The sequence below is a fragment of the Stenella coeruleoalba genome (genome assembly GCF_951394435.1).
Source record: "Stenella coeruleoalba genome assembly, chromosome: 13".
NCBI classification, from domain to species: domain Eukaryota; kingdom Metazoa; phylum Chordata; class Mammalia; order Artiodactyla; family Delphinidae; genus Stenella; species Stenella coeruleoalba.
In genome coordinates, this window is record NC_137159.1 from 50,157,275 (window position 1) to 50,182,867 (window position 25,593).

The 25,593-nt window shown below is 41.5% G+C and overlaps 2 protein-coding genes across 19 annotated transcripts in view; one reads left to right on the top strand and one right to left on the bottom strand.

Moving 5' to 3' along the window:
• Window positions 1-25,593, bottom strand: part of GTF2A1L (general transcription factor IIA subunit 1 like) — a 959,941-nt gene that overhangs the window by 562,171 nt on the left and 372,177 nt on the right. The window lies entirely within an intron of this gene.
• The window catches only part of FSHR (follicle stimulating hormone receptor), a 166,056-nt gene that overhangs the window by 65,630 nt on the left and 74,833 nt on the right, over window positions 1-25,593 (top strand). For 5 of the 7 annotated variants that reach the window (XM_079941089.1, XM_079941085.1, XM_079941088.1 and 2 more), the window contains exon 2: window positions 1,445-1,516. The exons of the other annotated variants lie outside the window; for them this stretch is intronic. In XM_079941089.1, coding sequence (XP_079797215.1) covers window positions 1,445-1,516 — 72 coding nt within the window. The remainder of the gene's footprint in view (window positions 1-1,444; window positions 1,517-25,593) is intronic. 7 annotated transcript variants of the gene reach the window in all.

Here is a 25,593-nt window from a genome sequence, read left to right on the forward strand (position 1 = left end):
CAGTCACAATTTGTTTTAAAAACGGAATGTTTTTGTTATGTTTAAGTAGAGAATCGCATGCAGAAGTATGGTCAAGAAGGGTTTTTTTTCACTTAACTTATGTGGAACCCAGACAGCAAAGTGATTAACGTAACCAAGCTGGTGCAAATGATTTTCAGTGCTTGATTTGGATATTTTGAGTATGTCGGCTATCTCCCTCATGGTATAACATTGATTGTTCTCAGTTAATGTCTCGATTTGATCGCTATCAACTTCAACTGATCTACCCGACCATAGAGCATCATCCAACGAGAAATCTCCAGCACAAAACTTCGCAAACCACTTTTGACACGTTCCATCAGTCACAGCACCTTCTCCACATACTGCACAAATCTTTTTTTGCACTTCGGTCCCATTTTTACCTTTCTTGAAATAATAATGCATAATATGCCGAAAATGTTGCTTTTTTTCTTCCATCTTCAATATCAAAATGGCCACACCAAAATTCACCAATTTTGATAAGTCTTCTTTTTCATTGCATGCTGATAGGACAGCTGTCACATACAATCTAACAAAATTGTTTCGAATGAAGTTAAAGACAACTAAGTGTTACTAGAGCCACCTTACAGAAAAAACCGAATGAACCTTTTGGTCAACACAATACAAGAGGGTTTTTTTCCTGACTGAGATGCGGAGCCATTGGAAGGAATTTTGAGGCAGGTGTGAGGCAAATATTTCAAGCAGAAGAAAATGGCAAAAGCTGAAGGTGGCTGAGGTTAAGACTTTTCTTAGATGGGAGAAATTAAGGCATGTCTGTATACTGATGGGAAGGAAATGTATGAAAGAAAGGGGGGAATTGCTGTAGTGGCTACCTTCACTACAAGACAAGGAAAGAGATATGGCAGGGGTTGGAGGGACTGTTTTTAGTCAGGACCCTGGAGAGCTCACCCATGGTAACAGGAGGGAAGGCAAGGTATATAAAGCCCAGGTACAGGTGGGAGGATGGCTGGGAGCCGTGTGAGAGCATAAGGAAGTCCTTTTCTACTGGTTTCATTTTCTCCGAAGTAAGAAGCAAGGTCAGCTAAGAAGGATAATAGGGAGGAGGTATTGGGAGTTGGAATAGAAAAAGAGAAGCGGCCTCACAGGGCTGTAGGAGTCAAATGGAGTAGTGGTGACAAGAAGGTTCATATCCTAGCTCTGCCACATATTAGCCATGTGACCCTGGGTAAGTTTGCTAACCTCCTTCAACCTCAGTTTCCTCTTATACAAAATGGGGATAACAATACTGCCAACATCACTGCTTTGTGGTGTGGGTGAAAAGAGACCATGGAGAAGCAATCGTAAGCACTACTAAATGGCAAGCAGTCGGTATTCCTTGGCTGTTATCTGCTATTATACATTAGGCAATCGATGCCTTACCAATGAATGGATAGGTTGTGATATTTTTTGTCCACTCTCTTTTCAGGAGGTTTGTTCTCACCAAGCTTCAAGTCATCCCAAAAGGAGCATTTTCGGGATTTGGGGACCTGGAGAAAATGTATGTACCTGAGCAGTGGGTGAATGCTTCACATGGGCTATGGGCAGCAACCTCAGACCACGTCTAGCACGATTCTCTGTGCTTAGGAACCAGAATAACACACTAAGCGAAGGTTTTGCACCTTGTCCCATTGTATTTCCTTACCACAGGTCCTAAACAGTAGTGTGAAGTCTTTCAGCGTGTGGCCACTGAAATCAGCAAAAGCAATTCTCACTTTCTTGGTATAAGGTACCAAAGTACCTGTGAGTGAAAGTTTTATAAATCAAAGCCTATTTTCTCTGCTGACATCCATTCTTTTTAAGAGATCCTCTCTATTAATTAACTATTAATAGAGTTAATTATTATTAACTCTGATTAATTTTTAATTGACAGCAGGGCCTAACATTTGTGCTTTAGAGATTTTCTGGACTTCTTGGTCCTAAGCCATGCTGACAAGTGGTAAGTGATATATAAACATTCAAAAGTATTGGGAAAGTTTAGAGCACTGAGGGCGATTTCCTTTGAAAAGAGGAGACTTTGTTAATGTGAACACTCGCTTTCTACTGGGCTAGTGTAATGTAGGAGTTTCCCCAAATAGGCTTTTCTCAAAGTAGGGTAGAGTAAGAAAAAACAGCAAATTCTTTCATGCTTAAGGTAACCCACCCTGCCTTTGAAGGTCCTTGATCCCATCCCCTAGGCTTTTAGGGATGGGAAAAGTGTTTTTCACCACAGCCAGAATCTAGAACTTAATGACAGTAAGTACAGTAATACAGATGGATTACACAGAAAAGAATGTTTTTTTTCATTATAAGAATAAAGCAACGCCCACCCCCACCCCCCAGTTATATAAGCTTCTCCTTTAAGTCATTCAATTTTTGTCTTGGTTCTTTCACTGCACTTTTAAAAAGAACACTTGCCCAGGTCTGAGGAAGCGAGAAAGAAATCCATTAATGAAAGAAACACAAAGCAGAGAGAGTGGCAATGTGTTTGAGCAGTTATGCCAACTGCTTAGAGGAGGTTGGTCAGAATCCTGGGTCTGAGTGTTAATTTTAATATAAACTTACTGTGTAACCTTGATCAAATCACCTTATCTCTCAGAACCTTGGCTTCCTCATCTGTGTATTAAGGGAGGAGATTTTAAAGGGGGGAGTAGCTTATGTGATCTCTAATTTCTATGCGCAAGCTTCTCCCAGTTGGATGAGAGCCCAGTTTAAGACCTGAGTCTTCAATGTTTACAATTCTTGAAGACATTCAACATGCACAGGAACTGGGAGATGGGGCACTCATCTGAGCAGAGCTCACCAAGGAAAACAGGGAAGGAACAGAGTTGGAGAGCTTTTGACTCGAGGTGTATTCCTGGATGGATCAGCCATTGCCCTGCCTGGAATTAAGAGACTAGGTGACTATTGGATAGGTCTCCCCCCACAAAAGTTCTGTAATTATGTAGAAATAATTCTAAAGACAGGAATCCCAGGTACCACAAATAATTCACCTTAATAAATTCAATCCAGCAAATGTGACTGACCTCTCATTGGGTACTCAGGCTACCATGAGACCTTCCTTTGGCGATAGCTAGTTGATCTGAGATGACATAGCAATAATACCAGAGACAGAACAGCTGGTTCAGAAACTCAACCTCCTCAGACACAGGTTGTCCATTTCTACCTCATGCCTTTATTAGTCAGCCTGCACTGCCACAGATGCCAGAAAAATTAATCTTATGTTTTCAATACTGTTTATGTCCTAAGATTTCCAAAACATTCCGGAGCAGAGAACCCAGTACCGAACTGAACTCTGAACAGACTATTTGTACCCTTCAGTTCCTAGGCTCACCTTCATCCATTGTCTCACCTCCTATTCTTGGTCACTGATAAGCTCTCATCTCCTTTCCACATTTATGTTCTTCATTTATGTTCTTCCTCCAGTTTTTAACCAGTTTTCTGAACTTAATAAATATTGGCTTCCTCTTCAATATCTCCCTCTTCACAAATCACAAAATCCCTTTCACTCATTCTGCACATGTGGCCCAGTTTCACATATCCTTATTAAAAGGAAGGGGAGAAAGCTTTCTGGATAAATCCTGCTTTCCTTCCCTGCTACCATCCTCTCTCTTCCCCATCACTGCCACTCTTGAAAAAGCAGCCCGTGTTCACTGCCTCTCTATCCTTTCCTTTCAATCACTCCTCAGCCTGTCCTCTTGCTATTCAACCACAAATTCTCTAACACTAAATTACTCTGTCAAAGGTCCCAACAATACCAAAACTGTCAGAACTAATGACTTCTACTTTGTCCTCTTAGTATTTAACCGATAGGTAGCCATTGATTACACTGACCGTTCATGCCATCCTTCTCAATACTCTTTCCCCTTTTAACGTCGGTGACACCACATCCTCCTGCCTGTCCTCTGAACCTTCCAGACTACTCCATAACCAGTTCTGTCCCTTTTCTTTTTCCTCAGTTGCTCCTCAAAAGTTCAGATATTCCAGGGTGCCAGTTTTGGCCATTTTCTTTTTTTATAGTCACATCCTCATTATTATTTATCAATTATATCTTACTACCAGGGCTCCTAAACCTTCATCTGCAAACCCCACCTCTCTTCTGAGGCCGTAATTCTTGTTTTGAAATGGAGGGAGTCCTCAATATCTACCCTTAAGTGAACCACAAGTGCCTCAAATTCAGCATATCCAGACAAACTCATTATCTTTACCCTTAAATTTCTCATCTTCCCATATTGCCCAATGAATAACATCACCATCTGCCCAGCTTCCCAAGCAAGAAAATTCAGTCTCCCTTGACTCATGTGCCTTCTCTCTTTCTTCTGTGCAGGTGCTCTTCCAGTTCTATTGACTCCCTCTCAAAACTATCTCTGGAATCCTGTCCTCATCCTACTCCTGCAGCTATGAGGTTTAAAGTCACTTGCATAGCCTACTGTGTGAGGCTGCTCTGCCTGCCCCAGCTCCAATCTCCCACCACTCTGTTTCCAGACCCGCTCTGCTCAAAGTCCCTTGCAGGGACTTTGGGTCCCTCTAGGGACCATCACTGCTATGGGTTTCAGTCTTAAGTCTCTGACACAGAAATCAAAGCTCATTATCTCCCACCATACACAGTCATACACAGTATACCCCACACTTTTGCCAGGTAGGAAGATTTGCCATTTCCCAAGCACTACCATTACCAGACATCATATTGCTTATTTAGAATGTGAGGGCTGGTTCTTTGGACAATGCCTGGCACGTAGACAAAAAAATAGGTGCAGGTGAAGGTATAAATGAACAAGTGAACAAATATACTTTCACACCGGTCTTATATAGATGCTGTCCTTCTGCCTAAAATTCCACTTGGTAGAAGCCTGCTTTTCCCCCAAGAGCCAGAGCAAATGTTTACCCCCCAACCCCCGTACAGCCTTTCCAGAACTCTCCCAGTGCTTCCAAACCATAATCTCGTGCTTGTAGTAGCAATAGCATATTTATCAGATTGCATTTGGAGTTTACACGTTTTTCCAGATCCTTAAGATTGTTCTTTCAGAGCAAGGTCAGAGTGTAACTTAACTTTGTACTAAGTACAACACCAAGTCCTGTTGTTTTATCTCCTGGCTTCACCTCTAATCTATCCGCTTGTCTCCTTCTCCAGCTACCATTATCTTGTCCTGGAAACCTGCACCAGTCTTCTACTTGTGCCTCCCCATCCACCAGCATGCTCTCCCCTCGCCCTCATCCATTCTCTACACAGCAACCAGAGTGAAATTTTCTAAATTCATACCTAATCATGTCACCTTCAACACCTGGTGCACCTGGTACACACGCACGTGCTCTCTCGCTCGTCTCTCTCCCTCTCTCTCTCTCTCTCTCCATACCTTACTGCTGCTCTTAACATAAAAAAGAAACTAGACTGCTCACGTTTTGTCCTTTGCTCTAAGGGCTCTTCTTCAGTTCATAAAACGTACCATGTTATGCAGCCCACCATGGGCCTTGCTTGCTCCTTCTGACTAGAACTTCCTTTCCACTCTGCCCTCTTAATTTAGTAAGTTCCTCCTCATTCTTCAGACCCTGACACCAGTATCACTTGCCCAGGAACGCTCCCCCGACCTCCCCAACTAGGACAAAACCTCCTGCTAATATAATACACTCTCATATCACCACTAGACTCTAGGTGGTGACTCTCATTTTAACACTCTTACACTTACTTATGTATTACTTGAATTAATCTCTAACTCCCCTATTGGACTGTAATTTCCATGAGCACAAGGACATGATTGCTTTTACTCATTATTGGATCCATGATGTCTCACACAGAGTCAGGTACCCACAATAAATATCTGATAAATGCACAAATAAAAATGAAAAAATATAAGTAGTTGGAGAAAGAAGATACCCAGATATAACAAGAAAATACTAAGTCGTAGGAATGATAATGATAACTGATGGTGGAGTTAACAGACATACAAACACTGGCTGAGACTCTGCTCTGATCTAGGCACTTACATGGCTATAGTTTAAAATCAAACCCAGGACAAAAATGTACAGGACAATACGTGCAAAATAAGTGATACAAACATTGTATTTGTTCGGACTCTTTCTGTTGTGTGAGGGCAAAAGAAAATAAACCTCAAACAGGCTGAAGAAAAGGGAGTTTAATGGCTCATTTAACTTGATGGTCAGCGAGAAGGAATGGCTTTAGAAACAGCTCTATTCAGGTTCAAGGTCCTTAGGACTCGGCCTCTCCCCCTCTCTCTGGTCTCCCTTCACTATGTTCATTCCAGCCCTGAGCCCCACCCTTGGTGGCAAGAAAGCAGTAGCAGTCCTGCCTTCAAACATCATCTCAGGTTCTATTCAGGGGGAATGTGCTGCCCTTTTTCTTGCTCAACCCCATAAAAGTCTTAAGATTTAAGTCTGACTTGCTTAGATCACACAACCATCCCTGGACCAACCACTGCAGCTAAGAGAATGTAATGTTCAAATTGGCTGTGGCCTGGGTAACGGGCTCCATACCTAGAGGTGAGAACACCCACCCCAACCACATGGATTTGGAATGGGGGGAGGGAGATCCACAAACAAAAACTGAGGCCACTGCTGAAGAAAAAAAAAAAAAAGTGGAGATTAGATGCTGGTAGTTGGGAGCAATGAATGTCTAAAAAGAAAATTAGTCCTCTTCTCATCCAGAAGAGAGAGGGCTTTGTGACCTGGGTAGTTGGGGATTTGCTACGTTTGATTCTTCCCCCTTCCTCCTGTTAGAATAACTGGAAGAATCCAGTAACTCTGCCCCAATCCATGCTAATCCATCTTTCATTAATCCAGCTGAACCCACCCGCCTCTGCTTCTATAAGAAGTCAAGAGGGAACAGAGTCTTTTGGTAGAAGTGGAGCAGGAGATTCTCCAATAGAAATGAAATGATCACTGTCACACCTTAGCTTTCCTCAGCATCACTCTCTCGAACCTCCTGACTCTTCACTGCTTTGGGACTGACTGGGGGAGAAGGAAATCATTAAACTCTCTGCAGTGTGAAGTGGCTTTTCAAAGTGCACTGTAAACTGTTTACCTTATCTTTAATTATCTTGGAGTCATATATCAGCTTGGTATAAAGTGTGAAGACTACACTAAATAGGGTGGGGGGGAGGAGGTGACAATGTGGTGATTTATGGTAACCAGAAAAGTTATGTATGGATATGAGTGCAATTTAAAAACACATCTACGTGCTATTGTAACACTGGAGGGGGAAGAAAAGCCAGCGTATAATAAAATATCTTTGAAAATAGGAGCATGATGAATATGTAAATGAGACCAATCAACATCAGCTGAGATGTGGTATATGCAGATGAGACGGCAAGGAGCCAAAATGTGAAACAGCTCCCAAACCATAAATATGAACCATATAAAATTCATCTGAAATATTCATGATAACATAAGGACAAAAAGTATAATCAAGTGCTTTATTCGCATATGAAAATGAGACTACTAGTCTGACACTCCAGCCTCCACCCCCAGATCACTGGGGGAAGAAAAGTTAATAGAGGGACTTGTAGAGGAAGACATTTATTGAATGAAAACGGTTGCAAGCACACTAAAAAAGCTGATATCCTCCAATTCTCAGTCCTTCGGGCTCACTCAGCACAGATAAAGGGAAAGGAAATAAGTCAGGTAACTAAAATACTAATGGCACCGGTGCTAGAAAATTTGGGTTCCAACCTGCTCTGCCTCCCTAACATTTCCTTAGGTCTGTTCCTACTCTGACCGTCTGTGATTCTGAGAGTTAATGGGCAAAGCAGCCTTGAGTCCCACTTACTGAAATAAAGCAAGAAGGAAAGGCTGATGATTCTACAGGCTCCTGATAAAGAACTGAAGGCCAGTGTTGGAGTGGCTGGACCTCTGAATGGGAAGAGGGGATCTGAATCCCAGGGCAAAAAAAAAAAAAAAAAAAAAAAAGTGATAATGAGGTTCAGGTTGTACTTTAGAATCCTCCGGGGAACTTCTAAAAACTTAGTTTAAAAAATAATGCACAAGCTTGACTGTCATTTCCAGGGATTTTTCATTCTATCTGTCTAGGGTAGGGCCAAGGATTGATCATTTTTTAAAACTCCCTTGATGATGCTAACGTACGCTCACAGGTGAAAGCTACTGAGTGGATGATATTTAAGTCTGAATCCAATTTGTAGAAAGAGTATTCACCACAACACGTACAGTGTATCTACATGGCGTGGTTGAAGGAGAACAAACAGAGGGGAGGTGGTAGGAGATGAGGTCATAGAAGAAGCTGGGGTAAGGTCATGGAGAACCTTATAGGCCACGGGGAAAAGTTTGAGTGTCATAGTGAGCGTGATGGAAATTACATGGGTTATTTTGAGCAACTAACTATCTGACTTGGATTTGTTACAGTTCACTTGCACACACAGATTTTGATTGACTAATATTTTGTTAAGAATTTTTGTGTCTATATTTGTAGAGATGTTAGCCTGTATATTTCTTTTCTTATAATTGCTCTGTTTTGTTTTGTTATACTGGTGCTATAAAATGAGTTGGGAAATGTCCCCTCATCCTGTGTGTCTTGAAAGAGTTGGTTACAATAAGGAAAGAATCCTTTTTTTCCACAAACGGTGCTGAATCAACTCGGTATTCACATGGGAAAAAAAAATAAACCTCGACCCTTACCTCATGTCATATACAAAATCTACCTCTGAACAGATCATAGTCTTAAATGTAAAAGCTAAAACTTTAAAACACCTAGAAGAAAATGTAGGAGAAAATCTTCACAATCTCGGGATAGGCAAACGTTTCTTAAATAGGACACAAAAAGCATAAGATCAGATTTTATTTTGATGAAGTGAAAATAAAATCTCTGCTCTTCAAAAGAACAGCTATCAGGAAAATGAAAAACCAAGCCACAGGCGGGGAGAAAAATATTTCCAAAACACGCTTCTGAAAAAGGACTTGTATTAAGAATATATAAAGAACTCTTAAAAGTGAAAAATAAGTAGATAAACAATCCAATTGAAAATAGGCAAAAGATCTGAATGGATACTTCCCAAAGATACACAAATAGACAATAAGCACATAAAAAGATATCCAATATTAGTGGCCATTACAGAAATGAATTTTAAAACCTTAAAGGAATACCATTACATACCCATACCCACTAGAATAGCTAGAATTAAAGACTCACAACATAGGCTTTGGTGAAACTGCAGAGTGACTGGAACTCTCGTATGTATCTGGTGTGACAGCAAAATAGTACAACCCCTTTGGGAAACAGTTTGACAGTTCCTTATAAAGTATTTATCCAAGAGAAATGAAAACATATGTCCACACAAAGACTTGTTCAAGAATGTTGATAACAGAGTTTATTCATAATAGCTCCAAACTAAAAACAATCCAAGTACTCATCACCAGGTCACTGGGTAAACAAATTATGTTCTCTTCATACAACAGAGTATGAATAAGTAATAAAAGGGAATAAACTACCGACACAACCACATGGATGAGTCTCAAGCATTTCTACTAAGGCAAAGAAGCGAAACACAAAAGAATACACCATACAGCAAATAATTCCATTTACATGAAACTTGAAGAAAGAATATCAAATCTATTGTGACAGGAAGCACATCAGTACTTGGGGCCAAGGGTGATGGTTGGGATTGTCTGGGAAGGGCTGCAAAGGAAATTTTAAGGCTGATGGAGATGTTCTGTATCTTGATTGTGATGGTTGTTACAAAATATATGAATTTGTAAAAAAAACTCCTGGAAGAGTTAAAATGAGTGAATAGTATTATTGGTTAAATTACACTTCAATAAATGAAGCTGATTGTCTAAAATCAACAATTTTTCAGCACCTATTTGGGGCCAGGTGTTTTAAATACATTTCAGTTAATCTGCACTTTATAGACAGGGATACTGACATTCAGAAAAGGTAAGCAGTCAACTAGCATCAGAGAGTTCTTTTGCAGGGAAGCTAGGATTTGAACCCAAGGTAATCTGGTTCTTTCGGCTACACCAGGCTTCCTTTTTGTTGGCATCTACCATTTTCCAGAATCATTCTACTAAAGTAAAAGGCGACAAAGGGGAGGATTAAGGCTGTGAAAGCTTCCTTTGATGTCATTTAAAATTAGAAGAGAGGATTTCTGTGCCTAAACACTTGGAATTGCCATAAACCAGAACCTAGAGGCTAGAGGAGAGGAAACCTCTCCTGGGACAGTCGTAGAGGAGAGGAAACCTCTTCTTGGAATTTTTTTTTCACCTTCAAGTTTCAGTATACCAACTCATTTCTGGGTAAAGATCCTGCTGAGACTGGTTTTAGTTCAAGGCTTTGCAAACTGGGCTGCCTGTTAAGTTGCAAATTAACTTAGTCAGCAGTCGGGAAATGTAAAAGTTGGGCCAATTAAGTTGTCATTATTGACCCAGGTCAAACACGAGTTAGTGTCTAGAAGGTGAAAGTCCTTATCTCATTTCCTGTTCTCCATAAATATTCTGAAAATAAGTATTTTTGTTGTATTTACTGCTTCAACCAAGAACACAAGAAGCCATTTTCTTGTCACTTTTTGGGTTGATGTGGTTTTAGTATTTCCATTAAGTCTCTTTATTTTCAACTGTTTCTAGGTGGGTCCTCAAAATAAACTCTACAATATCTAATAGCTGACCAGATAAGAAAAGAGAATAATTTATTAGCTTTGCATTTATATACTTGGTTTTGTTTTGTTTTTGCGCTTGTTTTCACTTTCATTTCTTTCTATGCGTGCATGGTGGGGAGGAGTCTGATAAAGGAAACAGAGTTCCTGAGATCTAGTAACTTTATGGATGCCTTCAACCTTATATTCATTGCAACTGTCCACATCTCAGTCCCTTCTGTTTTATCCGTGAAGGTAGAGTAGGGTTTCCTTTGCTGGAAGAGATTCCAAAAAAGGCAATACTGAAAGAATACAGATGAGAGCCCCATTGACTTAATCAGCTCAGGCTGCTGTAATAAAATACTGGATTGGGTGGCTTAAACAACAGACATTTAAATCTCACAGTTCTAAGAGTCCAAGATTAGAAGTCCAAGTGGAAGAACCCACTCCCTGCCTTTTCTCTGTATCTCCACATGGTTAAGAGAGAGCTCTGGTCTCTTTATCCCCTTATGTGGGCACCAATCCCATCATGAGAGCTCCACCTCCATGATCTTACCCAATTATTTCCCAAAGTCCCCATCTCCAAATTCCACCACACTGGGAATTAGGGCCTAAACATATGAATTTGGGGTGGGGGGGGAGAGACATCAACACTCAGTCCATAGCCCCCACTGTGAACTAGCGAGCTTATAGTATGTATGTATAGTATGTATGTTGTAGATGCTCCCTTGCTTGGAAAGCACAGATATGCCCTCATTACCATCTTCCATCTCTAGGCTCCTCCAGCCTCTTGGCTACTTGATGCTCTAAGGCATTCACGGTCCTGGTGACCTCTGCTCGCTGCCTTTAATTCAGCAGCTAAAGCTTACAGGTGGCAAGACTTCACAGAGTTTCCTCAAGCCAGACGTTTGGCTTACCATCAAATACAATCTCCTTCCATTTCTTAATCAACACCCAAGCAATGTCATCTTCTCTTTCTTTTAAGACTTCTGCTTGCCCTTCGGACCTTTCTTGACAAGGCAAGCTGTGGGAAAGACCTTCAAATGTGTTATGTTTGTCAGGGCTCACGGATATACCAGAAAATGAACTGGCCTTTTTGTTCTCTCTGCCAGTAACTCATTGTTTGTGTCTACCCAGAGAAGACACAATTAAGGTAGCATAACACTCAAGTGAAAAATAGCCTCGTGGCTCTGCCCTACAGACTCTTGCTAGATTTTTTTTCTAATAGAGTAGTATTAAAATAAAAAGATGCAATCTAAACACAAGCTCCGATCGATGCACAAACTATTTATTTTTATTTCCTCATTTAGCCCATGCCCATCACAACCACATCCATCTGGGCTGTTTATGACTTAATAAGATGCCTTAAGCAGGAAAAGACTCGGATAGGACACACCCCCACCTGCCTGCCCACCACCCGTAACAAACTACCTGAATCTTATACTCCAGAAACCTCTTCTGCGGTGCTCAGATCCACTCCAGCTAGAGCCTACACAGAAACTGAATGATCAGAGATGGGGTTTTACAGTTCAAACCATTCCAGAGGTTAAACAGGCAGAGAGAAAAAGCAGAAGAGTGAGGGACAAATGCCAGAGGAGCCTAAATGAATAAAGCGGAAGTTAACCACCCCAGTGAGTCTGAGATTCTGAGAGAGTCTGGGCACAGAGATAGCAATTGTTGATGCCAAGTGTTTCACAAACATGTAATTTGTGCCTGGATGTGAGCATGCTTTGAAAAGTTAAAAGTGCATACAAATGCAAGGTATGAATTATAAAGACAGCATATGTGCTCTGCTTCCCATTCACGGTGTCTCAGCTCAACTACATACTGATTACAGATTTTGCCTTTCTCTCTTCTCATATTCCTCTCCAACGCACCTAGCATGGGACTGGGCACACTGGAAAGATAATGGCAGGCAAAGTTTGTGAATTTGTCATCTCTGCCCCTGTGGTCCTTTCCCAACTTTTCAGAACCTCTTCCCCAAATCAGGCTCTCAGTATCTTTTTTATCTTGTTCTTCATTCTTCTTTCCCAGTAACGATAACAACACCTGAATAATGTAATGGCATTGAAATTCTAAGGAGTTCTGAATTAGATACTCCAAGACAATTTGCCTTTTTAAAAAGCCATGAAGTGGGTGATGCCATTTCCAAAGGATTGAATCGCTAATGGTGGGATTTTAGTCAATGTGACACATGCGCTTAAGGAGATTCGCTTTAATACCTGAAGAATCACATCTAGACTGACTTACTTGTTTGCACTGCAAAGTCCATGTGTACATGAACAGAAATTTGAGGGAAAAATGAGCTTCCTGTAATCACAAACATTAGTGCCTTCAAGATTCCATCTACTGAGAATGGGCCCCCTCACGGTCTGACACCAGGTGGAGAACTCAGGCTGGTGTCTGTTTTGTTCTTCCTTTACTGAATGTTAAAATTTTGGGGTTCTGGGCTTCCCTGGTGGCGCAGTGGTTGAGAGTCCGTCTGCCGATGCAGGGGACACGGGTTCGTGCCCCGGTCCGGGAAGATCCCACATGCCGCGGAGCGGCTGGGCCCGTGAGCCATGGCCGCTGAGCCTGCGCGTCCGGAGCCTGTGCTCCGCAACGGCAGAGGCCACAACAGTGGGAGGCCTGCGTACCACAAAAAAAAAATTTTTAAAAATTGGGGTTCCAGTCTTCACGTATTTGTTTAAAATGTGTCCCCTTATACGTCCCCTTATACTGTCTTCCCTGCTTCTCTTCATATGCACATATAACTTCTCAGTCCAATCAGATAAAACACTTAAGATGTGACTTTCCATTTAGGAAAGCAGACAGTTGCTTTGGGGGGAAAAGGGATGGTGGTTTACTGCAGCACCAAGTTCCATAACAGTAACAACAACAAAAAATCCTGCATCGAGGGTAAGTTCTTCACTAACTTCAAGGAAATGAGGCCAAATCAGAAATCACTGGCTGGAGCTTTTTAAAGAGAAGAGGTTTATAGGCTTCAGTCAAGAACTCAAGACAGGTGCAGCCTGATGGACGACACCAGCTAGTCCATCAAGTGATTTCTCAGGGTTCACAGAGTAAATGACTGTGACTTCCATCACTCCCTGAACACCTGTGAGGATGAGGCCCGTAGAGCTAACATGCTTCCTCAAGCCGGGGACACCTCCTCTGACTGATGTATATGCGGTTGTGTTTGGTCTATTCTATTTGTGAGCAACCTTGAGAGAGATCAGGCGAACTCAGAGAAACATAATCCATCGATCAGCCCAAAATGCCACAAATTCTTCTTGAGTCACAAAATACATTAATTAGATGAGCAATGATTTGAGGAAGCTTGTGTGCCAGTCACTGCTAGATGTTCTGGGCAAGAAAGATGAAGATACAAAGTCCCTGCTCTCCAGGAGTTCTCAAGGAGAACAGCAACAATCGGCTGTCATTTGTTGAGTGATTATGTTGCCAGAAACTGAGATAAGCCACTTTACGTGCACTCTCTTATTTAATTACCATAACCTCATCATCCCAATTTTACAGAAAGAAGACTGAAGTCAAAGGGGTTATGTGACTTGCCCAATGTCACACATCTAATAAAGGGTAGGGCTGGGATGGTGAAACCTGAAAACCAGGCTTTCTGACTCTCATGTTCACAAAGTAATCTATTATTCTGTAATATCTAGGAATGCAACAAAAGGAGTCCAAATAATAAATGATATAGGACAGTGATAATCTTGTTCTCTAATGGAGTGAAGTAGGAGTCACAGAGTCCTCGTCCATTTTATTCGTAGTAGTAGTTTGAATAGCTTTGCATCGGTTTCCTATTTTACAACTTCAAAACTGCCTCGTACACCTATTAGCTTATTTAATCTCACACACCAACCCTTCACTGGCAGCTGGGGCAAGAATTTGAGTCCACCTCACAGGTGAGGAAATGAAATTCAGAGAAGTTTGGTGACTAGTCTGAGATCAACAACTACGACGTGATAGAGGTGGGATTTCTCAGATGCCACACGCTGTGCGTTTTCTCCATATAATGCTTTGCTTTTTGCAATGCTGTCTCTCATTTATTAAAGAGAAATTACATCTTGAGAGTCTTACAGTCATATCAGTGTAGGATAGTAACAGAGTGTCCAAGTCAGAAGAAAAAAGTAACCCTTATATTTCTGCCAAGTACACAAACTTTATATACAGGTGCTCAGCATTTCTCATACTTTCCACTCAGTCTTGAGCACTTGGCAGTGGGGGGGGGGGGGAAAGACGCCCTAGGAATGGATGGATGTCTGGCCCAAGAACTGAAAATCCAAGTGCAAAACTGGCCTTTTTCATGCCAAAGAGGAAATGCTCTAATACGGTGGGTCCATTATTAACAACTGGCCCATGCTATTTCATCAAAACATAATTTTTTAATGGAAATTTCCTAAGTCAGCTATATTTATTGGCTTTTCTTCTTCCTGTTTTCGCCTACTCCCCTTTGTCTCTCCTTGGAATTAACGTTCTAGTAACATGTAGATTCAACCAGAACTTCCTAGCCAAGACACAGAATTTCATCTCTGTAAGAAAGGATTTTTCTTTTAGTTAAATGCAGTGAGCATTTTATGACCTTCTACTAAGTGTCTCCTTCATCATGACATCTCAAATCTTAATGTGTATACAATCACCTGGGGAATCTAACTCGTATGGAGAGTCTGACGAAGGAGGTCTGGGTGGGACCCGAGATTCTGCAGTGCTAACCAGCTCCCAGGTGATACCAACACCGCTAGTCCGGTCTAGAAGGAGTTATAAGATCTAAAAAAATATTAGTCCTGTGTAAGGAGGTGTATGGTGGAGGATTCAAGAGAAATGGACCACAATCCCTGCTCTAGTGTAGTTGTCAATAAAATACACATGAATCAATTAAAGAAAAGCACAGAACAAATGCATAAACATGCTCCACTGCTATAACCAAATGACAGGTAATGGGAAAAAGTTTTCTTATTTTCTTTGTCACTGTTAGATCACATTTAATAGTACAAACCGTCCTCATTTTTTTAGTATAATTAGTCACTCATGAAAGTATTGTCTCAGTTTCTGAATGTCCCTCTACCGGTACTCTGGAAACACTGCTGGACACTGAAAATTGCCATTCACTTACAACTATTTCAGGAGCAAACCCATTGTATGGCTCATCTGGGCAAATTGAGCCTCAGCACTCCTTCTTGTGGCAGAAGGATATGTGTATCTCAGGCAAAAAGTAGGAGACTGAATACAGGCATTTATGTCCTTGAAGTCTGAAGTGGACACAGGTCAAAGGGACAGTGTAGGTCAAGGTAGCACACGTTTCATTCAAGATCAATGACAGCCAGAGTCATGAGTGATATGGGTTGGGGGAAGAGAGATGGAGGAAGGCAGTGGGAATGCTGGAAAGAAACAAAGAGACCTTCTTTGTTCCTTACCCTTCCAGCTAAGGCCAAGAAACATTCCTGGCACAATCAACGAAGCTCACAGGACACCTGGAGCAGAATGAAAGTTATGTTGGTCTGCATGAGTTCCAAGGGAAGAATGCCACAGAGCTAATCACTGGACTGAGATTGCCATTTAATGCCCTTCCACCACAAGCCATTCATCAAGTTTATAGCAGCAACAAGAGTTCATTACCATGTTCCTGTTTTGCAGATTCCTGAACAAGGTTATGCCTCCAATTTTAAGTGTGGTGTATATAAGTAATAAGGGAAGGTGGGAGGGTGAGAGGGTTTCTGAAGGGAATGGTAATAAGCAGAATAGGTGATCCTCACCAACTGGAAATGTGAATCTCCCCCACCTGCTTATGACTTTGTGCAATCAGAAAGAACACTTCACAAACTCTCAGATTCATTCTTTCTTTATTTATTTTTGCGGTACGCGGGCCTCTCACTGTTGTGGCCTCTCCCATTGCAGAGCACAGGCTCTGGACGCGCAGGCCCAGCGGCCATGGCTCAAGGGCCCAGCCGCTCATGGCATGTGGGATCTTCCCGGACCGGGGCACGAACCCATGTCCCCTGAATCGGCAGGCGGATTCTCAACCACTGCACCACCAGGGAAGCCCTCAGATTCATTCTTATTAGATGTTCCTAAGCTCCTCTTACCAATCTATCTATCCGTTCATCTTTCAGTCAGTCTTCCATATTAGAAGCTGAAAGAGAATATAGGATTTGGTTCTAGCTCCTAAGAAGTTTGTGATGTAGTTACAGAAATAAAAGGAATTCATGTGAAACAGAGGTCACAAACCGGAACAGAAGCAACCTCTAAATGTTGCTGTCCAGATCCTGGGTGCTGAAAGCAGTTTGAAGAGATGGGAGCTACATCAGTGTGGTGCAGAGAAGCCGGAAGAGGTTTTGTGGAGATTTCCATAATCAAAGGAGAAAGGGCAGGGCTTCCCTCATGGCGCAGTGCTTAAGAATCCACCTGCCAATGCAGGGGACACGGATTCAAGCCCTGGTCCAGGAAGATCCCACATACTGCGGAGCAACTAAGCCCGTGTGTCACAACTACTGAGTCCGTGTGCCACAACTACTGAAGCCCGCGCGCCTAGAGCCTGTGCTCCACAACAAGAGAAGCCACCACAATGAGAAGCCCGCACACTGCAAAGAAGAGTAGCCCCTGCTCGCCGCAACTAGAGAAAAGCCCGCGTGCAGCAACAAAGACCCAATGCAGGCAAAAATAAAATTTAAAACCAAAAAAAGAAAAGAAATAAGAAGAATGGCAAAGCTTATTAAAAAAAAGAAAAAAAAAGGAGAGAGGTCAAGTGTTCTGAGTGGCAGATATTCATGAAACAAATTCAAAGTCATAATGGGGATCTGAGGTCTCCCTAAAGAGGTCTGCAGGCTCCCACAGTCCTTGTCTTTTGATCACATTATGCACAAAGGGCTCCCACTGAGCTCAGAAAGTTCAAACAGGAGTAGAAGAAAAGAAGATTCATGCACTGGGATAACTGTATCTGAATTCACCAGGATACTGACTCTTTTAATGCCCCACCCATGACTCTGCAGTCAAGATGCTAGGAGATTGTCCATCAATATCCAGACAGTGTAATGGTCGGTGTACAATAGACAGACTCAAATTACATCTAAAACTGTTCAGTCTCATTGATTTGGGGGAACTGTTGTTAAGAAGGCCAGCTCTCCATAGACAGATGTCCCTCAGGCTGTCCCTAAAATTCCTCAGTGCTCCCTAAACTTGGGCAGCAAGCAAGTCAGAAAGGGAAGTATTCTGCTCCTGACCAAACGCAAGTGTCTTCCTGATCTCCTCTGGAGAAAGCCAAGTGAATGCTCACCATTCCCAAGCCCAGTTGTCTCCATTGCAGAAATATGAGAAAGTCTTGGTGCGCTTTTAAAAATGCTCTAAGAGCTGCTGTATTCTGCTTTTTTTCCATAAACTGTTGTCAGTGTCAAGATGAAAAACAGGCTCCGTCTGATCAGTGAATTCATGGGTGACATAATACTATAGCTGGTCCCTGCCTCTTGGCAATCCTCTATTTGAACAATGCAAATGGTGGGATATGACTGAACGAAATATGCCGCTTCCTCAGTCCTTCCTCATTAACTCTGTCTTTTTAGTCCAAACCTGCTCCTGTTCCTGCTTCTGCCCCAGGAGTCTAGGGATGAACAACCCTAGAAATGTATTTGGCTCTTTCGAACTTAAGATGCCACATTTAGAGCTATTAAAAAAAAAAAGAAATTGCTGTTCCAACATTCACTAATGTATGATTAAAAGCAAAACCACGCCTTTGAAGACTTCAAAAGATACAGCAACAAACATGTGTGTGGGTTCTGTAGCCATCCTATATAGAGGAGAAAATGTGGATGCAATGAATCATTCTGCTCTTTATCGAGAGCAGTGATAAATTCTGACCACCAACTTTTGTCAGATTGCCACAGTCCCCTTGTGAGACTTATACCACACACTGCTCTGACAATCCTATTTTCAGGTTCAGTGTTTCTCTGTTCTTGTTCTATCATCCCTTCTTTGGCATTCAGAACGTCTTCACTCCCCATCAACATCTAATCTCTCCTGATTCTCACTCCAAATAATTCTTAAACACAAGAGTAGATGATCACCTTTAAAGCCACGACTTCAATGCCCCAGACCTACGTCACTGGGTAAAATTGGGGAAGGTAGGGTTTCAAAAGCACCAGTTCTAGATTCTACCGTATAAAATATGATATGGAAGAATGGGCGCTTGCCTTGTCCATGTCTCTGGAAACATTTCCAAGATGAATTGCTATGTACATGGTGGGAGGGTGGTGAAGTTACTTTAAACCACTATCATTGCACCATTTCTCCCTCTTCACTTCTTAAAAGTAAGTGTTCCATGATGAGGGAGGAAAGAAGCTCCCTCCTAGGCTCAGAGAATCTATTCCCTTCCCTTCAGGCAAGGATGTCAGGGGGTAGGCTCAAGGAAAAAATACATTTCTTGGTCTAGAACTCCTCAGACCAGACTCCTTTTCAATTCTAGAATATTCCATTGCATTGTTTCCCAGCAACCACTATCTTGGGTCTTCTTTAGAATAATCTAGTAATATTTAAAATATAAAATCCCCTAGGGCCAGAAATCAAAGATAATATGAGGACTGAAATAATTCTTCATGCAGCTTGGAAATCTTATAAGAGCTATGCACATTTCTGGAACAGAGACACGGTCTCGGTTCTGCCCATCCTAACTGCAAATTCCATTTTCTAGTATAACTCAGGGTTTCTGCATGGCCGGAGGAGCTCCCTGACATGCCACCCTCAGAAGCTGGACTAAGCAAAAAGGCATGCTGTCTCTTTTCAGAAACAGCAGAGGCGTGCTCACTGTAGCATGTAAACATTTTTATACCGAGTGAATTCCATTTCTATCCATACTCATCACAAATGAGCACCACCAAAATGCTCAAATACATATTCACAATGTGCCTCTGGAATGCACTGTACGAAAAAAAACCAGAGCTAAGCTCGAGGCACAGATCCATTTCATTTAATTAGAGTTTCAGATGAGCCTAAAAAGGGTCTGTATCTCCTGAAGTCTTCTGTTTCTGTACGAGTATAGCTGTCTGGCATTGTCAGGTGGTTTGAAGTGAAAATGATTCCGAATTCAAAGCCTTTAAACCCTGAATGTTTGACTCGGGTAATATTATCACAGACAGACAATAAAAGAAACAATCTAGCCCACTCCTTTTCCAAATTTTGTACCAGCGTCCACTTTCCCTTTAGAGTAATTCAGAGTGAGAAACCATTTCCTCTGTATCAATGCCAGAGCCCTGACTTAACGCCACATTAGAAAATCCTGCATTGCTCCCAGTACATGCCCTGAGTGTGCCCCCTCCTTACTTTGATTCTCTCCTGTTTTATTTTCAAGTCCCTTTCATCATTTCTCCCCAGCCCAGCCATCCAACTTAGCTAACACTTAACCTTGAAGGGCCCTCCCTGCCGGCCAAGTCAGGCTCCTCATGGCCCCGTATCCATGCTATCTCCTTTCTTGCCTTCTCATCTCTGCTCATGCTGTTCCCCTACCTTCAGGGTTACCACTCCTCTCGCCACGTAGAGAACCATTTAGCATGTATTCCTTCCTTCCACATATACTTACTGAGCACCTACTGTGTGCCAGACGCTAGAGAGACAACACTGACCAAGGCAGAGATCCTTGCCCTCGCCCTGGAGTTTAGTTTCTTGGAGTAAGAGACAGGAAATGAACAATAAACTGTTTTTAAGGAGATCAAGTAACATATAGAGATGATAAGTTCTGAGTAGTGGCGGGTGGAGAAAAATTAGAGCAGGGTAAGGGGATCAGGAGTGTCTCTTCTAAGACTTGCTCCCTAGTCTGTGGTCCAGTAATTCACAAGATGCTCAAATTCCACATTGGTCTTACCATGCCATAATATGTCTGTGGCCACCACTGCAACACGTCTGTGAGCCTATTCCTAGGATAAACCTAACTGCAACTGAATAGGAAAAACAAAGTAGGCAATAACATTTTTTTTCAGGTAGCTCCCCAAACCACAATGTATATTATTTCACAAGGCACTGCATACTTCCGTACTGCCCACTTGCCTTTGTCATCCCACAGTCTCTCCCAAGTTGTGGAACAAGGAATGCTGTCCCTGATGCAATGGTTTTAGTTTTCACAATTAAGATAGGATTTTTTTTGTGATTATAAAAGTAATACATGCTTGCTATAGAAAAAAACAAACAATGCAGGAAGAATGATGATTCCACGTAATTCTACAATAACATACGTACCCACTGTTAATACATTGGTGAGCAGCCCTTCACAATTTTTTCTCCGCTGACGCACATTTTTTTTAAATTAAAATGAGATATTATGCATGCTCTTTTGTAACCTCCGTTTTTCACGTAACTGTTATGTTGACAAAATGTTTTAGAGGAAACTGATGTATGATAAAGTGTTAAAAGACAGGGGTAAGAATCCCTAATTTAGGAAAATTAGAACACATCTATGACTATGATAAGTGGAAGAGATCAGATACCAGCTCGGGAAAAAGTAGGAGCCTACAGGGAACATGTCACCTCTAGTTTGAATGAAAAGGCTTGCAGAATGCAGGAGAAAAACACTGAAGAGTCACATATGCAAGAAAAGTACTTTGTTAATCATTTTGGAAAGAAGATGAGAGAATAGATCATCGTATGTGCGTGTGTGTGTGTGTGTGTTGCCCTGTGCCCACCTCCATGAAGGCTGAACCTGGAAAGCGCCGTAGATAGAGATCTCTCTAAAAGGCATACGTTACCTTTATTGTCAATGGATAGTGAATATCATTAGACGGAAATCAATGTAAAAGATGGCAGCTCTCTAGAAAACAAGCCCGGCTACACAAGAAAAAAGGAGACCTTGGACTCCCTTGAAAACTGACCAGAAAACAAGGATGTAAAAGGGCCCCTAGCGGCACCTGCAGCCTGGTTTCTCAGAGATAAAGAATCAGTTGGCTGCAGCAACATGTGCAATTGTACTTGGTACAACAGAGGACTGTGGGAAAACTGCCATTCTGAGCCTATGCAGGTGTTACAATTTGTTTCAGATTTACAGTTAGGATATGCGTAGGGCTTCATGGAAATAGATTTGTGAGCTATCAGAGGACCTTTGGCATCCAGCACATACACACATATATACACATATACACATCCAATAATAAAACCTTTCCCGTTAGTGCTTGAAATGTCACCATTACAATTTCTTTGGTCTCTTATAGTTATTTTATCATTTTAAAATATATTTATCAACCCCCCAAATTTATCAACATCACTTTACCTGAACACAGCATTTCCCCTTGCAATTTTCCATGTCATTTCTGTCCAGCACTTTAGTTCTATCTAGTTTTTAAATAGCCCCAAATTAGCACCACTTAAATTGAATAATTGACCAATATTACTATCATTTTGCCAGGAATTTTGCTCTTAAACTCTACTTGTTTCTTCTGGGTTCAATCTCCTTCCTGTTGACAAAAATTGTTCTTCATAATATAATTATTCTTTATAACTTTCTGCATTGTTCGTTTTTTCTACTGTGCTGTTTTAATCATAAAAAGTCCTATCTTAATTGTGGAAAACAAAATCAAATTGTCCATGCATGAGTAGTAAGCTTTCTTCAGTCTTCGTGTATTTGAAAATGTCACCCATGCCCCCTACTGAACTATTAATAATAATCTAGGTGAATTTATAAACCTGGGTCGACCAGAATTTATACTCAGCAAGTAACTCTATTATCTTCTGGTAAGTACTGTTGCTTATGTGAAGTGTGCTGTCAGTCTAGTTTTTGGTAGTCTATCTTTCCTCTCTGATAGCTTTTTTTTAAATAAATTTATTTATTTTTGCTGTGTTGGGTCTTTGTTTCTGTGTGTGGGCTTTCTCTAGTTGCGGCGAGCGGGAGCCACTCTTCATCGCGGTGCGCGGGCCTCTCACTATCGCGGCCTCTCTTGTTGCAGAGCACAGGCTCCAGATGCGCAGGCTCAGTAGTTGTGGCTCATGGGCCCAGCTGCTCCGCGGCATGTGGGATCTTCCCAGTCCAGGGCTCGAACCCGTGTCCCCTGCATCGGCAGGCGGACTCTCAACCACTGCGCCACCAGGGAAGCCCTCTGATAGCTTTTAAGATCTTCTTTCCCTTTGCTTATACTTTCACTATTGAGTGTAGATTTGTTTTTATTTTTTATGCTTGTGACTTAGTGGCTTCCTCAAACTAAGGCAGTCTCTCCTCAACTCTGGAAAAGCTTTTATTATTACCTCTACCCTCTTTTTTATTCTTTCTTCTCTCCTTCTGGATCTCCTACTAGATCTATACTGGAAATTCTTATACTATATTTTGCATGATTTGCCTTATCTACTTTCCAATTCATTCATTTTGTTTTTCATTATATCTAGTCCATTATTAAATCCAATTAAGTTTTTAATTACCTGACTGTATGTTCTTACATCAATATTTTTCATTAATTCTTTTCCCAAGCCTGTCCTTTTTCACACTATCCGGTTTTATCCTGTGATTTCTGTATCTTCCTTTATCTGAGAATTGAAAAATATTTAATCGTAAATCTCTTTCAATCTTATTTTAATCTCCAATCAAGGAGGTATAGTCATTCTCTCTCACGTGGTATCTCCTTGTATGATTTCTAACATTTACTCTCAGCCCATGCATCTTAGGAGTGATGAGGTGTGGTCAGTGGGAGTCCCGTGCTCTAGTATGGAAACATCTTAACAGTTTCTCATTTGCTGCTATTGAGCGTCCTCATTTTCTCCAGTTCGGGATGACTTTTCTAGTAATTTTTTTGGCTTGAAGTCACTGTAAATTCTCATCCAATGTAATCACGTGACGATGACCTGCTATTATAAATACCTGCAGGTGACTATTTCCACCCCAGCTGCTTCTTTGCGGTTTTCCCTGGTCACTTAATGGAATTCTAGAGTCCTCCACTTCACTAATGTGCAGCCTTTCCTGATTCTTGACTTTATGCAGGTAGGTCAGTTCTAGCTCCTCTCAGGCAAAGACATACCTGCAATTTGGGTTCATCTTCCCAAGTGGGTGGCGAAGCTCCAAGACCCAGCCATTAACCTAATTAGAATTTTTTCTTTGCCCTTTGGCTTCAATGTACACTTAACCATTCTGACCAGGTTAAGGACAGTGTTACTTACATAGTTTCTTAATTGGCTGTTTGACCTTTTTATCCAGTATTTCTATGTGGCTGGAGGTAGAGAGACCCTCATCCCAGACTTCCATATTAGCCCAAACTCCCAACATCACTGTTTCATGCTTTATGGTAGTAAATCACCTTCCCCTGGCTCTCCTTTGAAAATAGGAAGATGTCAGAAGGAGGTAACCAACATCTTAGTGGAAGATACAGTTTAGATTACCTTCTACCTTGACAAACTGGGGCTGCCTGATGGTACCGAGCATCTCGAGGAAGGAATGATAGAAAGAGGGAAGAAGTTGTAGAAACAAGGTGCTGAGGACACCAAAGGCAACTTTTCTCACACACACACACACACACACACACACTTGTGAAGTCAAAGCTCCCATATAAATAAGATCTAAACATCAAAGGATGTATTCAGCAACAGAAACTGAACAAGCTAAATCTTGTCATTCACATGTGAGAATAGCTGAGAATCCAAAACAAAGAACAGAAAAATATCTTAAAACTATGGGATGAGATGGTGCAGCTGGGATAACAGATCTGAGAACGATAACTGAGTGAGTCCAATCACAAACTGGGCAATCATATTACCATAGCAACTCCAAAGCTAGGTATCGTTATGCCTGCATTAGTTATATACTTTGCCTTTCGAAAATATATTTGACTATTCAAAGCACTTTCCTACCTACTGTTCATTTATCCATTTAGCACATGTTGCTAAGCTGATCCTCACACCATCCTAGAAAAGGGATGAAATAGGTATTATCATCTTCACATAAATCACAGGAACAGTCATACCCCATTTAAGTTATTAGCCCATGGGCCAATAGCTAGTTAATAGGAAAAGTAGGTAGAGAACAGTTCTTCTGACTCCTAACCCTTACCCTGTCTAGCACAGGGCATTCAACTGGCTTTACCAGTTTATAGATGGGCACCACCTGTAAAGAGAGAGAAGAGAAGTTGATCCAAAGGTTAGACAGAAGAGTATGTGGCAAATGGTTGCTCCCCTTCTGATCCTGACTTTCAGGTCGCTACCATCCTTCTCCAGTACCAAGCCTGTTCCAGCTTTCCCTTCCCACTAGCTCCAAGTGGTTATAGGTATGAGGCATTTGTGTTTTGGGACAAGCTGCAGTGAGAATCATATTTAGACTCCCAGAATCGTAATAGAATCTGAGGTTCCAATGTTCAAGCAGGCTTTTGAGAAGCTGAGGTATCAAAGTAAAGTAATGCGGAACTGATGGCTGACAGCAAGAATACTTAGCAGGAGACTCTGTGCCTCTTTGAATAAAGCTTTGGGGGACATTCACAGCTTCAACACGGTACAATGTTTAAGTGAAGGGTGGATAGTAAATATACAAACAGACAATGAACATAAAGGATGACTGAAGATGATGAAACAGAGATCAAAGATGATAAATTCTGTCTTGGTGGGAATAAATTTTAGATCCCCAAAGAGAACGAAAATAATTTTCTTGAGCAGCAAGATGTCAAGCACTGTTTCCCTCATGACAACAATTAACCCTGTTGATTGTTCCATGTAATATAAATAATCATGGCTAAAGATGTTGGTTCATGTCCATAGCAGATAATCGAAAACATGTGGGAACCTTTCTTTTTGTTAGAATCTAGTATATAGAGTATCTATATCTACCTGTCCACAAATTGATTACGGATGATGGAGAGAGAGAATGAGAGGGAGAGGAGTGGTGTTCACCTTTTCAAATGAAAGCTACACGTTTGAAATTGCTGGTGATAGTCACCTCGAGCAGATGGCATCAAGTCATACATCTTGTGATCTAAGATGTATTTAAAACGCACTACTGTCTCAAATCTCTCTCCTACTGGCCAGGTAGTGTGCTTGGAACTCTCACCTTACTCATGGTTCGAAGACTGCAGTC